General features: G+C 48.8%; 1 protein-coding gene across 3 annotated transcripts in view; it reads left to right on the top strand.

Moving 5' to 3' along the window:
* Positions 1–14,600, top strand: part of SMG6 (SMG6, nonsense mediated mRNA decay factor) — a 109,729-nt gene that overhangs the window by 6,193 nt on the left and 88,936 nt on the right. For all 3 annotated transcript variants that reach the window (XM_027666914.1, XM_027666915.1, XM_027666916.1), the window contains exons 5-8: positions 198–304; positions 1,371–1,449; positions 2,161–2,271; positions 2,912–3,124. In XM_027666914.1, the coding sequence (XP_027522715.1) occupies positions 198–304; positions 1,371–1,449; positions 2,161–2,271; positions 2,912–3,124 (510 nt within the window). The remainder of the gene's footprint in view (positions 1–197; positions 305–1,370; positions 1,450–2,160; positions 2,272–2,911; positions 3,125–14,600) is intronic.

Raw genomic sequence — 14,600 nt, forward strand, 5'->3', positions numbered from 1 at the left:
GGAGGTGTTTAGGGATTGACTTGCCCCTGCGAATGCTGAACCAGTGCCATGGAGCCCTGTGATTTCATTCTGCTGCCCTTTCGTGAGACCTTTGGTGTGTCTCTGACCTCCTCTTGGCTCTGCACAGTCCCTGTGTGCTCGCTGGGTGTGCAGGTGAGCCAGGGCAGTGCAGGTCCCACGTGAGTGCTCCTTTGCAGGTGAAGTACGCCCTGATCAGTGCCCAGAGGTGCATGATTTGCCAAGGGGACATTTGCCGGTACAGAGAACAAGCGAACGACACGGCGAACTACGGCAAGGCACGCAGGTAGGAACACGGGTACCATGTTCTTCACGGCAGCACAGAGCACAGCTCTGGCTCTGGCTATGAGGGATGGGTCTCATTTCATCCTTGAACTTGCCTGTAGCCAAAGAAGTCTTTCTTCTCCTTTTTAAAGTCTTTCCACTCCTCTATTGTATCGCAGTCCTGTGAAGCTGAAAGTTGTAGCCAAGATTGTTTTGCTGTTCCAGAGAGCAAGCCACCAGACCCAGTCATCCTCCATCTGGTGTGGAAGTTGTCCTTTGCTGGGAGGGTTTAGGCTACTGAGACTGGCAGAGTGGCCATTGTATTTTCTGGTGACTTCATGTGGGAGAGGATCCCATATGCATCCATATGTTCTGGCACTTATTGCTTCCTGTCACTGGTGGTTTTTTTCTGGAGCAAAGACCGAGGGGACAGGGAGCAAGTGTGCCCAGCATGTGAGATGGAGCCCTGAAGTCTGTGAAGGTTTGGAGAACAGTGCAAGGAAAGCTGCTCATTATGGAATCTGCGGACATTGTGGACTGTGCTGATAGGGAGGCTGGGGGGAGCACAGAGGATTCATGGTGTGTCTGAAGAGTGTTAATGGATCCCTGTGGCATGGTATAAGCTGGAGAGGGAAAATAGAAGAATGAAGGGATGAATGGACTGCCACTGAACGGGTCCTCTTCTCTTGGGATGATTAAATATCTTAAAAGTAAGGGGAACCAGCTAAGGAGTGTGGAGTGTTTGGTCCCAGCTGTCATGGAGCTAAAAGAGGCTGAGAGAGAAGCATTCCCTGAACAACCTGTGCTCTATGTGGGGCTGTACAGGGCAAATGCTTGATGGTCTGGCTAAACGCTCGTCTTTGGGCTGAGCCAAAGGTGTTTCCTTCTGCAGCTGGATCTGCCCCTTCTTGTCCTGTGCCCCATCCCTCTCCAGGCCGGGCACAACTTGCTGCCGGTGCACTCTCCTGCAGGCAGAGGGCACTTGTGGAAAGGGTCTGTTCCCTACAGGACTGCCCACACTGAACAGCAAGGGAGGCAGCCTGATGTCCTTTCAGTAACCCTTTCTCTCTGGCACTTCCCTTCTGCAGCTGGTACCTGAAGGCTCAGCAAATTGCTCCCAAAAACGGCCGCCCGTACAACCAGCTGGCGCTTCTGGCCATCTACACGGTAAGAATCCCATCATGCAAGGGTGTGCAGGCATAGGGAGAGCCTCTGGGATGGCTGTGAGATTCCATCTGGTGGAGAAAGGCATTGTTTAGGGCAGTGCTCAGATGTTGGGGTTTTTTTTAAAGAAAAAAGCTGGTGGAGGATGGGCTGTGTGGATTCCAGCTGCTGTGGCTTCAGGCAGCTTTGTCAGATACACGCTACTCCCTCAGGCGTTTTAGGAACTGTTCTGTGGGCTGTTGAGAATGCAAATGTTTTAAACTTTAAACACAACCCACTTTTTGCATGAGATTTTTGTGCTCAAAGCCGTCTGTCAGGGTGCTGGTTTGGTTTGCCATGCCTTCACTGAGCCTGTGGGCACTGGTCTAAGCAACACCTACACATGACTTCCTTGGGTTCCAGTTGTGCTAGCTACTCCAGCCATGCAGGAAAACTTCAAAAACAGATATGACAGCAGATAATGGAAGCATCATGCTGGGACAGAAGCTGGTAGGGATCTCCCCATTCACAACACTTGGAGATGCTGGTTTAAAGCAGAGCAGTTCAGAACTGCAGGGTTCAGAAGCACATTTCCTTCATGGCTGGGAAGAACGTTTCTGACACATCAAAGACCTTTGTGCTGTGTTGAGGAGCAGGGAGGGAGGAGCACGTGGGAGCCTAGCTCTGAGTATCCAAGAATGAGTGGCAGGTCTGAGCCTGGTTGTGTTTTTGCAGAGGAGGAAGCTGGATGCTGTCTACTATTACATGCGTAGCCTGGCTGCCAGCAACCCCATCCTCACAGCCAAGGAGAGCCTCATGAGTCTGTTTGAGGAGACAAAACGCAAGGTGAGTCTTGGAGCTGGGCTGTGGGATGCTGCACTTGCCAGTACTAACTGTTCTCTGCTGGAGAGCATGGAAAGAGGAGAGTGATGGTGTCTTTTGGACTCGGAGTCACTCATTACCTACTTCTAAAAAATTCCATGTTGAGAGTCAGGTGAGAGAGGCAGCCTTCAGAATGATGAAGTTCTTTCTGCCTCTCCTCAGGTTCTTTTGGGGTTGTTTGGGCAACTGAATCTCTTATAACTGGGTCACAAACTGTAATTTAGCCAAGCTCAGCAAGGGTTGTAGGTTGCTGTAGTTTGCAGCATGGCCTTGGTGTGCAGCAGGAGAATTGCCTTATTCCATAGGTGCCCTACACCTGTGGGAGTGGGCAAGAGAGGCTGCAGTCCTTTTATGCCCCAGGGAGTCACCCCAAATACAGCACATTGGCTGCCACACACCTGGGACTGGACACAACTTTTCTTGTCCCAGGACAACTGGAGTTGAAAACCTCTCACCTGCACAGTCCTGTAGAGTCAGAACCAAATTCTGGACTTGTGAGTTACTGAGGTTCTGAAGCAGGGAGAAGGGCTGATTTATCCATATAAATGTATACTTTCCCTGAACTTTGATCCTTGGGTGATCTGAATCTGTCCTGTGTTCCCAGTCTGAGCAGATGGAGCAGAGGAAACACCAGGTGCTGGATGTGAGCCCCAGCCGCCGGGGGAAGGGCAAGAAGTCTACATTTCGACAAGTTGGAGATGATGCCACGCGGCTGGAGATCTGGATCCATCCCTCCCACCCCCGCTCCTCCCAGGGCCACGAGTCCGGCAGGGATTCCGAGCAGGACAATGGTCTTGGGAACCTCAGCCCCAGCGACGTGAGTACTGCAGGAGGCGGCGGTTGGCTTTGGTGTCATGTGTTTGGAATGCAGCGGAATGACACTGGATCTGTTTTGCTTTCCTGTTGCTAAATTTTCCAGTGTTTTGGCTTTCCCTATGGGAGCAGTGCCTGGGTCAGGCTGAGGAGCTGGTGACCTCGTGCCTCTCGTGTTTAAGGCATGTTGTTACCATCCATTTCTTGGCAGCGTGTGCTGGTGTGGCTGATGTGGAACAGGAGAGGCACAAACAGAAGATGCTGTAAAATGCCTCTGCTGAGGGCTCTAACTTGGGTGAGGTTCTCCGTGGGAAATTAGGTCAGGTGCTGGAGACCAGGGTTAACAGTGACCCTGGAAGTTCTGAGGCTTGTTCTGGAAGTGGGTCACTTGTCCCAGTGCCAGATGATTGGAGGCTTGCACTGGGAATGTGAAAACCGTGGTTTCAATTTCCACTGTAGGTGTTATATTTGCATTACTTGCTCCGGTGAGAGGCCAGACCAGCACCTTCCTTTTGCAAGAATTAAATTTATAATTGTCTAACGGTGTCTCCTGTGAGCCTGTCCAGCTGTACCTTGCAGGAGGAGCCCAAGTGAACTCTGTCAGGCCCAGGAATGTGGTCGAAGGCAGTGGTGGTTGGGAGCTCATCCTCCAGGAATCCTTGCACTGCTCTGGCACATGAGACTTGCAAGGGAATGTGCCAGGGAGCTCTGGGCTGCCTGTCCTAAAATGGCTGTTAAGGATGTGAGTTTAGGAGAACTGGGAAGACCTTCCCTGCACCCTGCGGGGCCCAGAGCTTCTCAGATACGATTGTGCTTTTATAACAAGTTTCTGACTTCAGCTGGGTGGAACTGAAGTCTTGGAGCTTTGAAAGATAAGCTTTGGCACATTGCTGCAGCATTTTTCAGATGTTCCTGCCCTTGGTTGTTTTCCCTCTCCTCAGCTTCTCTTCTGGAGACCTTTGCTTCCTCAGCATCACTGAAAGGAACATGCCAAGCTTTAGCCTTTCCATCAATCATTGATGAAGGTGCTTTGACATGAGATGCTGTGAGTGTGTTTGAGGCACTGAGGGTTTCTCTTTTCCAGTGCTCTCAGGTAGTGTAGCAGCTAGTGAAGTGGGGGGCACTGATGTCTTGTTTGTAGTGCAACCAAGGGGGGCTGTGCTTTCAAGTGCAGGTCACTGGCAATGTCTTTACAGATTTGTGTGATTGTTACCATTAGTCTTGATTTCTCCCTCTGTTTGAAACACTGGTTTGTGCAAAGCACGAGCTTTCTGATCATGGAGAGGCAACACGATCAGAAATATTATGACAAAGGGCAGGGGGAACTGAGGGCCTGGGTTTGGGCACCGATGGTTTTGGCAGCCAAGGTATTTATACTCAGGCTGCCTGTGCCTGCTGTGGGGCAGCACCCGAGTTGGCACAACTGCTTATGGGGCTGTGGCGTGGCCACGTCACCAAAAATAACCGTGTGGAAAGGAAACCTTAAATCTGTGTGGCTGCCAGAGCTCCTGAGCTGTGAAGCTTTGGGGCTGGATAAAGACAAACAGCTCTTGTGGAAGCTCTGGACTCCTTCCTTCTTGAAGCTATAGATTCTTAGCCTCTTCCTCGCAGCATCCTTGTGTTTTGGAGCCGAGCAGCCGTGAGCTGCCGCTGTGTGGCACTGTTTGGCCTCGGAAGGGCCCTGCCTGGCCAGGGCAGGCAGCAGCCCTCATCCTGGCAGCACCTCTGCCCCACATCCCCGGCCGGGTGGAAGGGAACAGCTCTGCTCCCAGGGGATGTGTGCCAGTGCCTGTGTGTCATTTTGGGGAAATGAGTCTAAATCTGTCATCGGTCCCTTCCTTGCCAGCTTTAGCCCTTTAAAAGGCTGAGGAAAGCTGTGTTATTTTGTTTACCCTGACAGCTGTGCTCTGCAGGTAGCTCTGCAGGCATCAGTCTTATGGCAGCTGTTTCTGGGCCAGAGAAGGGGACTTTACAGTTCAGATTCCAGAAGCAGATAAAACACTGCAAGTATAGGCCCTAACAGCTCTGGATGTGTACTGGGCAGAAGTGTGGGAGAGAGGCTGCTTGTACCCTTCAGATGGAAGCTATTCCTTCAAGCCCAGCCAAAGATGACTGTGAGGATGGATGCTGGCTGTTTTACAGGTGATGAGAAATTGAATTGGGATGTCTTCTGCCCTCAGTAGTCGCTTTGTTCATTGCGCAGGTGGTGAGGTGCCAGTCCTGTGACGTGACACACTTGGCAGGGAGATGCTGCACAATTACTCTCCCAGGACCTGCTGATGTGCGTGATGTCCCCGTCAGCACATGCTTACACGTCTCTTCTCATTTCTGACTTTATTTCTCCTTATGCAGGCCTATACAAAGGCACAAGCATTGCTTTATTTCAGGGTTAGGAGCCCACAGACTGGAGTTAGTAATGTGGAATGCCAAGTGTGCAGAAGGGCAGCTCGTGCTGCAGCCATTGCTGGGACAAGGGAAGGTGGAGTGCAGGGCTGGCAGTTTGCCTTGCACTGTGTGTTTAGGTACAGGCTTGGCATAGCTGCTTTTTTCACAGCTTGCTACATCATATTTTCTAGGAAGATGCAGAACTGAAAGAACATACCACCTGTCTGCACCGAGGGGTGTAAATCTCCGTTTGGCCCCTTCCCCTGTGAATGAATTTGGCACTGTTGGCACAGAGGGCATGGGACAGTTTCAGAGTAAGCCGAGGAAGTGTTTGGGTTGCAGCCTGGCTGTTTGGTGCTCAGGGTTTTGTCTGTTTTGCCTGCAGCCTTTTGGGGTTTCATTGTATGAACGGTTGTTCTCTGTGGTCTCACTGTATGTTGTGTGTTTCTAGGTGTGCAGGGGCAGGAGGGCCCAGGCTGACCCCTTACCTGACAGTATCTGGTCACTTTGTGTGCAGTTTGAATAAGAAATGCAAGAAGGGATGCTGAACCAGTGAGCAGTTGTGTTGTTTTTTTAAAAACAGCTGGGCAGTGCAAGGTGAGCTGAAGGACTGAGTCTCTGCCGGTTCTTCTCTGCCACTGGTTTCATTTGCTGTGGGTCTACATTCATCTTAAATCTGATAGTACCATCTGCAGCTTGCTGTGCAGACTGTGAATTGGTAAAGTAAACAGGGCAAACGGGCTGTCAGTCTCTTGAGAAAGTGTTAATATTACACTGAGTTTGAGATTTTAATCACTCCTGTCAGGAAATGCTGAGTTAAGGTTCTCACAATTGCTGCTGCCTGCTGCCTGTGCTCTGCAGTTGACACTTCCTTGTGTTACCACGCAGCATGCAGGCACTAATAAAGATGCTCCATAGCTGCAGCTAAGATTAGGTAAGAGAGGTTTTCCCTTGGCAGGGCACTAATTGAATAATACTTCTCTCCAGATGTCTGAATACTTCAGCATCATTAAAGAATTAAGTCTCTTAGCCTCTTTGTGAGAGGTCAGTCTTGTAGAATTATCAAAAGTTTGGTGGGGCCACCCAAAAACCTCTCGGGAAAACAAAGACCTGAATTGCATCTGCTGTCACAGCCCTGTGTGTCAGCTGCAGGAACACTCCCATTTTCCTCCAGCCTCCTGGTCAGGCACAGAGGTGTTGCATTTGCCTGGTTGCTGGGAGCAACAGCCCCTTTGCAGTAGCAGAGAAATTGGGGCGGAATCATTAACTCTGGAGCTCAGAGCAGGTTTTAACTTCCATTCCTTTAACACAGCCTTCCTTTTCAGCAGCAGGGAGTGTGGACAGTGCACCAGGGTTTCCACAAGTGAGCAGTAAATACCACCAGGAGGTCTACCAAAGAAAACCCAACCCAAAAACACAACAAAAAGAGGTTAAAGTTCTCTCAATAGCCTGAATATAGTTTCTTACTTTTGTATTTCTTCTTTGCTTCCTACTGTGTTTGTCTTGGAAGCTTGTTACACATTCAGGTGTCCCTCTGTGCTGGTAGTGGGTGCGGGTACCAGGAGACAGTAGTGATGTTGGAGCTGTGGGCAGTGTGTATCTCTGGATGCTTGTTTGTATTTTCTTTTAGATGAGTAGTGCTGGTCTCTTGTGGACCCCTTCATCTCCTTCCATCTCCCAAGTCCTAGAAAATCAGGTGATTGCCAAGCACACAGAGAAATGCCTGTGTGCAGCTGGATGTGGGCACTGTCTTCTCAAAGCAGTGGAGGTTTTGAGAGTTGTCCTGCTTTCTTCCCTCTAAGACAGGATTCAGCTAACTGGAAACGTATCCAGCAATGCATGGTTGGGGCTATCTTCACAACTTCCTGTGATTTGTTTCTTTATGAGGTGAGACATCTCTCACCTTCTGTATTTCTTGGTTCTGCATCCACTTATACTTCTGCAGCCCAGTCACAGTCCAAGAATGGAGAATGCAATTTTGGGAATGCCTGTGCATCCAGGAGCACTGGCAAGTCCTCGGGACTTTGCTTCCTCAGCAGAGGACATTTGTCCTTAGTGAAAAGGGTCACTGTGCTGTTCAGCTCCTGCATGTTTCACATCCTTTTTCCCTTGGTGATGTTGGTTGTTCCTGCTCTGTGTGCTTGTTCCTCTTGGGCAGCAGCCACTTGGGTGACTGAGCCAGCTCCTTGTCCTGCCTGGTTTCAGTACATGCAGTTTTTCATCTGGTGGAGGTGTTTCTTGGGCTTTGCCTCTGGAGTGAGTGCAGTGGGATAAAACCTCACTTTAGTCTGGTAGCAGTTTTGGTGGGGGTTTCTTGGCCATTCTGCTCCATCAACCTGTCCTTTGCTTGGACCAGTCACACATGGGAGCAGTAGTAACCTGTGTTCAGAGTTGGGGTTGCCTTGGTGTCTCTGCCTCTGCTCCCTGGGAGTGTCTGGTTTTTTAAAGGCTGTTGTGGTGTGAACTAGGTGTCTCTGAGCATGGCCCAGCTTTGCTCATGCAAATATACCCCAGAGACACCCCTGTTTCTGAGAGCTGCTCCTTCTACTCTCAGCTCTTCCCTCACCTGGTAGCTCTTTTCCATTACACATGACTAGAGGTAAGTGACAGGCAAAAGTGGAAATGATGTATTGCTCTAATGATGGTTGTTCTTCCATGTAGATGCAGGGATAAGAGGCTGCTTGGGGAACTCATTATTTTTGGTGTGTCCCTGCCAGGCTGGTGGGAGCATTTCTCCTCACAACCAGCATGGCTGGGTGGTTTTCCTCAGGACTGTGAAAGATTGATCTTTTCTGTACAGGCTCTTATGAATAATCTTTGTTGGATGGAGTACAGAGCTCTCTCATTTGCTACCTCCATGGTGTCAGGTGGGCAGAGTCCTTGGAATGATCCTTTTTTTAGGAGCCTCTGATCTGGAAAATGAGCCCAGGCAGCTGGGCCTGTGGTTTAGCTGGGCAGAGTGAAAGTGCAGGTGTGCTACCTTCTCCCCACTGCTGGGGCACGGCTCCCCAAAAAAGTACTCTGCAGGCTGCACTTGATGTCCTGTGCCGACTCTTGCACGCTTCCAGGGGATTTTCAACCCGAAACCATGTGCCTATGCAGAGAGTGGAGGGAATGGGAACCACTAGCCCATGCCTGGCCATGCCCTGTGTGCTGCCTGCTGAAGCCGTTCTCACATCAGTTAAACATCCGAGCCCCACCAGAGTGGTGGTGTAGGTGTGTCCCCAAAGGGAGGGGACACACGAGGGAGTGTCCCCTTGTTTTTTGTCACCACACAGGGTAGTGGGATACAGACAAGGTCTTAGAGCAAGGCCTTGGGTCAGGCTGCCGTTGGCGCCTTGTCACAGGAGGGTGGCTTGTGTTAAATCAGGAAGTTTGTCCCCTCTATGGTTAGATGCTCTCTAGTATTTGATGTGAGTGATCTCCTCTGTGGTCTGTTGCATTATGGTCTGTCCTTACTGTCAGGGGATGGCTGTGCTTCCCCTCCAGCCTGCTTGTAGCTGTGTTTGATCCACACCTCTGCAGTGCTGCCAGCCCCTGATGAGCCTCCCCTGCGGCACAAAAACAAGCAGAGAAGCTCTTTGTGGTGGCAATGCCAGGGACTAGCAGTCAGCTAAGGGCTGCCCTTCTGTGTTTCTGTCCTTTATCCAATACCCACATGAGACAACAGCAAGAGCTGTTGCATCCTTGATCTTTGTGCCCAAAGCGGCATTTGAGAGGGAGAAACGTGGAGTTCCCTCTGTCCTGCCCTCATTTTCCTCCCCACCACGAGGTTGCAGGAAACAGTTGGGTTTGGTTACTCATTCGTGGAGGTCAGGACTAGATCTGGGGTTTTTTTCATTTGTGTTTAGGAAACAGTTTACAAACTTTTTTGAGCATGGGGGAGCTGGTGGCTTGTGAAAGAGACTTCCCAGCCTCTTTGCTGCTGGACTCGCATTAATTCTCTGCCCTGCCTCCTTTTCTGTAATCTCATTCTTGGTTGGCAGCATGAGTACTTCTGAGTGCTTTCCCCTGCCTGCAACCCCTCCACCTACTAGTATGACCTCGGTCACCAAACCACCTTGAGGCTTTATTTTTACTCTAGCCGTTTTGTTTCGCGTGGTGAGGTTGGTTTCTTTCCCCCAGCAGTGAGAAGACTTCTCTGGGGAGGAAGTAAAAGAGTGCCAGGCTGCAGTTGAAACTGGTTAAACACCAAAACCACACTCCTGGCCTCGCTGGGTTTGAGACGTGACACTCAGCCATGCAGCTCAGCACTGGCTTTTTTTGCCTGCCAGTTGTGCACCATCCCTGCTTGCACTTAATTTATTTTTTTTTATAAGCTGTTTTTTACTTTAAATTGCTGATAAAAACCTTCTCAGCTGCAGTTCCTGTGTTAGCAATCCAACCAGAAATGCAGTTCCACTTGGCCTGGGCTCGTGATCTTCCGTGGATGCTCAGTGCTGCTCCGCCACAGCTCCCACAGCTTGGCAGAGCTCATGGAGCCTGGTCCCCAGTTCAGCCTGTGCACTCATGTCGTGTAGAACCCACATGTTGCTTTACAGCACAACTTGACCTTTTGTCACTACCCAGAAAGTGAAGGCTGAGCTATTGGTAAGAGTTTCCAGAAGTTGATGTTGATTTTTTTCCCCCCCTTTTCTTTTTAGACCACGTTGGTGGTTTTATTTAACTGTGAAGAACAAGTCAGGGACTAATGTTGCCTGAATGGGAGAGACACTGGCATGTTCCCCTTCTGGCAACAGGCATCTGGTGCTAATATGTGTGGAAATATTGTGGTGGATCAGAGGTGGGAACACTAGAAGGACATCAATGAGCTGTGCCTGTGTGAGTGGCTCTGCTCTATCCCTCTGCTCAGAGAGGCTGTGGTAAGGGGAGCAAGACTTCAAGTTCCAACAAGCTTCTCATACTCTAAAACCAAGTACAACCATCCAGAAACCGCCTTTCCCTGTCAGTCACTCTTTCCTCATTTCCTCTCCTGCTGGTGCTGATCAGCCAGGGATTTGTGTGTAACCAAACCCCCTCCTGCTGCTGCACACGAGTCCTTCCTCGGGGCAGTGGGTTTGATGATCCAGGCGCTGCAGAGTGTGTTGGAAGGGAGAGTTTGCACTTGAGACAAGAATGCTGCCAGAACGGGCAGTACTGGTAAAGGAAGTAAAATGTCTTAATAGCAGAGCTGGGAGATTTCCCAGAGCAAGGTGAAGGCTGTAGACACTGATTTCTCTTGAGTTTTTTGGTTTTTTTTTTTTGTTAGTCTAACCTTGATCTTTGTCTGAAGTTGGCCCAGGCCAGCTTTTCCTGCTCTCTGCTGTAGACTTTTTGAGATTGGCACCTCGTATTCCACAGCCAAACCTCTTAATTCTGCCATGGGGAATGTTTGTTTCTCTTCAGTGTTGAATGAGCCATTTCCAGACAGGCTTCGTATCCACTGAGGAGGTGGGTACTAGGAAAGAAACTTCCTTCCGGAGGATCAGGGAGTGGAACCTGCTGGAGTCTGTGTCATTTCCTCTGTCCTTGGCTCTACTCTTCCTCCCCATCAGATTTCACTGCTGCATAATTCAAAGTGGAGAGGGAGATGCCTTCGTGCCCTGTGTGCTACCGCCCAGGTAGAAGTGAAGGCTCTGAAAGTGCTCTGGGAATGCAGCAGGGTGGACAACTACTTCCAGATTGTGGAAGCCTGAGGCACAGGCTGGCTGGGAGTGGCTCCCATTGTCCCGTTATCCCTGCCGGTGAGCGTGGCTGGGAGAGCAGGAGTGTGAAGGTTGCGTGCGGTAATGCTGTCATCCTTCTGGAAGGCTCTGTCTCTGCTCAGCCTGTTGTCCAAATGTCTTCTCTGTTGGCCTGACTCCATTCTAAGCCTTTCAGGGTTCAGTCTCTTCAGTCTTCACCCTCCCTAATTTCTCATGTTATCTCCCTCCTTTGTGCTTTAACCCCACAAATAATCAACACCGGGTTGGTGAAGAAGGCTGACAACACCCTGAGCTGCATTAACAGCTGATCTCTTGTGACCAGAATTCATCACACATTTTCTTAGTGTCAATTTGCTGTCACAGGAAGGGGAATGCTTTTTACTTCTGGCAGACAGTGAGTGTTTGAGTATAAGCTGCTTTCGCTGGTGGGGGCTGCTTCAGTGCACATGTGGCCTCCGTCTTACCTGCTGGACACAGAAGGCTCTGCTTGGGTCAGCTCGCTTTCAGTGCTTAACCAGATGCAGCCTTGAAGAGCTGAGCTTGTATCCTAAACGACCTGCAGCACCAGAGCCAATTTGTGAAAAGTTTTGTGTCAAAAGTTAACTTGATATCTCAGCTGAGGTCTCTCTGGCGTGTTTGCATAGGTTCATAGAGTTTATGGTCAGCAGGGACCATTAGATCATCTAGTCTGATCTCCTGTATATCACAGGTCCTTAAATTTCACCCTGCTACTCCTATACGAAGCCAAATAACTCGTGTTTGGCTAAAGCAGTACTTCCAGAAAGACATCCAGTCTTGAGAATCCACCCTTTTCCTGGGGTGTTTGTTCCAGTAATAATTGCACTGGTTCTGAAACACTTTCACCTTATTTACAGAATGAATGTTTCCAGTTTATTCCTGTACTTTTCTGTCCTGTGAGTGTAAAGAGCCCTTAAGTACCACAGAGGCACTTTGCACCCTGCAATCCAATCGCCTCCGAGTCTTATTTTGATAGCGCTAAACAGATTGAGCCGTTTAAATTTTTCACTGCAAGGCATCATTTATAGCCTTTGAATCACTTTTATGGCTGGTTTTCTGGACCCTTTCCAATTTTTCAGCATCCTTTTAAAAATACGGGCACTGGAACTGGGTGCAGCATTTCAGTGTCAGCCCGGACGGTGCCATATTTAGATGCGAATGTGCTGCCCAGTGCCTGCTCTGCTCATACATCCAAGGGATGTGTTTAATCCTTTTTACTGGACACTGCATTGGGAATTTAGCCATTGTAGTCCCCAGAGCCTATCTGGAGAAGCTGCCTCGGGCACGATCTCCTGGAGACTTAATTTTAGATGTGATGCCAGATGCATAACATGACACTTGATGCTGGAAACCCCCAGATTTTGAAGCAATTATAATAACCCTGCGTGAATGCTCTGTAGCCATCATTACTTGCTGTTCCCTTTGCCTGTCACGGGCAGTTTGACAGCAGAATTTCCTTTCTGTTAGTTGATGAAAGATGTTGCTAGTGAGTCTCTACCATCCTCTTTCCATCCAGTTCAGTGGGGGTCCCTGAACACTGCTGTTTAAGAGGTTGCTTAATCAGCTTTCATTCAGTTTAATGGTAATATTTTTTCAAGAATGTTGCATATTACTAATTCATGGAAACCAAATTTAGATACGAGTTTGGTTGAAAAGGAAGTAACAGACATATAAATATTCCATTTGACCTGCTTTCATTGAATTAAAAGTTCTGGTAGTAAATTCGTTATAAATAATGTTAAATTTATTAATAGGTCAGATACTTGTTTTGGAGCCAGTGAAGTTACCACAGCTTGATCTTTATGTTACTAAAGTGGACTATTTTCTTCCTTAACATTTTTCCTCTCACCTGCTCCCTGTAGTGATGAAGGAAGAGCTCAAAAACTCACTGGTTTTGCCAAGGGGCTTCTTAAAAGCCTCTTTTTCTCTTGTGGAGTTGATGGCTTGTAACTCTTATAGCCACGAGATGTGTCCTGGAGCTGGAGCTGCTTCACTGCAAAAGATGAGGACATGTCTCAGGGTCTCTTTACCTGTAAATTAATTTTTTTGTGCCTCAAGGCCATGATACATCAGGCTTCCCTCTTTCTTCCATGTCATAGCAAATTGGATTTTACGTTTGTGCGATGTCTGATGTTAAGCAGCAGGATTTTCACTGGAATTGCTTCTACTGCTGAAGAGATTAATCCGTTTCAAGGCAGGACATTGTGACTGCTGAACAGAAACCTGCACTAAACACGTGGCAAGAAGAAGCCAAGGCAAGCTCTGTATCCATTTGTGGTTGCAGGTGGTATATGAAGAGGAGTGATTATGGTAATTAACCCAGCTGGAATTTGCCCACAGCTCTATGGGTACCTTGTAAACACTGCAAAAATGCCAGACAATCTTAATAGCCCTTTTGTCTAGTCTCCTTTGTGTAGGTAGCCATTTGCACAAAACACTTTCCAGCAGCACTTTGTTGGGATTACACCTGTAGCAGTCAAACCTCCTCCTGGTATCCTGCCAGTTGAGCCCACTGCAGCATCCTGGGCTTTTCAGGAAGCTCTGTATCAGCATTTGGTACTATTTCAGTGTGACACTGCTGGGGAAAACAGCAGCCAGAGCTGTGCCTTGCAAATTTGAGATGGTGTGGGATAAAGGCTCGTGTTTGTACAGCCATGTCCAGGGCAGGTAGTGGGTTCACTGCTGCTCTTAGACTGGGTGGTGTGAAGCTCTGAAGGAACTGCCTGTGGAAAGAGAGGAATAATCTTAATAATTAATCAGGTTTCATTCAGTTTAACGGTAATATTTTTTTCAGGAATGTTACGTATTACTAATTCTAATTACTAATGTGGTATCTCTAACCCTTGAGCTGGGAGTGAGAATATGGCACGTTTTGGGTGCCTGGATGTTGTTTCACACACTTCTCAGCAAGGAAGCTGTGCCTGGAAAAGCCTGGCTGCCCAAGAAACCCTGACAATATTTGGGATGAGTGTGGTACGTGTTTTGGAGCAGAGCTGCATGGCTCTGTGGTCTGTATCCCAACCCCTTGTCACTGAGGAGACCCCTAGACTCAGGAGAACATCCCGCTGTGCTCCAGTCCCTTCCACTCCGGTGGAGACAGCACATTTGTTACAGGCAGTTTTGCATCTGGTCTCTTGATTAATGGACTTGTCTTTTGCAGCCTATTTTGACTCTGACACCACTTTCTGCTCCACAGATGCTTTGCTGATGTTGAAGAAAGTTTGCCTCGCTTGATAAAGACCAGATCCTGAAATTTACTTCCAAACCTGAAGTAACAATTTTTAACTTGAAACACTTTTTCCCCAGGAGTCGCTCCTCCAGAATCTTTCCCTTATTTGGTGCCTCCTTCACAGCTGGGGCTGATGCTCAGGTGCCAAAGCTCTGTACACTCCT

Source organism: Corapipo altera, unplaced genomic scaffold (genome assembly GCF_003945725.1).
Source record: "Corapipo altera isolate COAL_440 unplaced genomic scaffold, ASM394572v1 181, whole genome shotgun sequence".
Classification (NCBI taxonomy): domain Eukaryota; kingdom Metazoa; phylum Chordata; class Aves; order Passeriformes; family Pipridae; genus Corapipo; species Corapipo altera.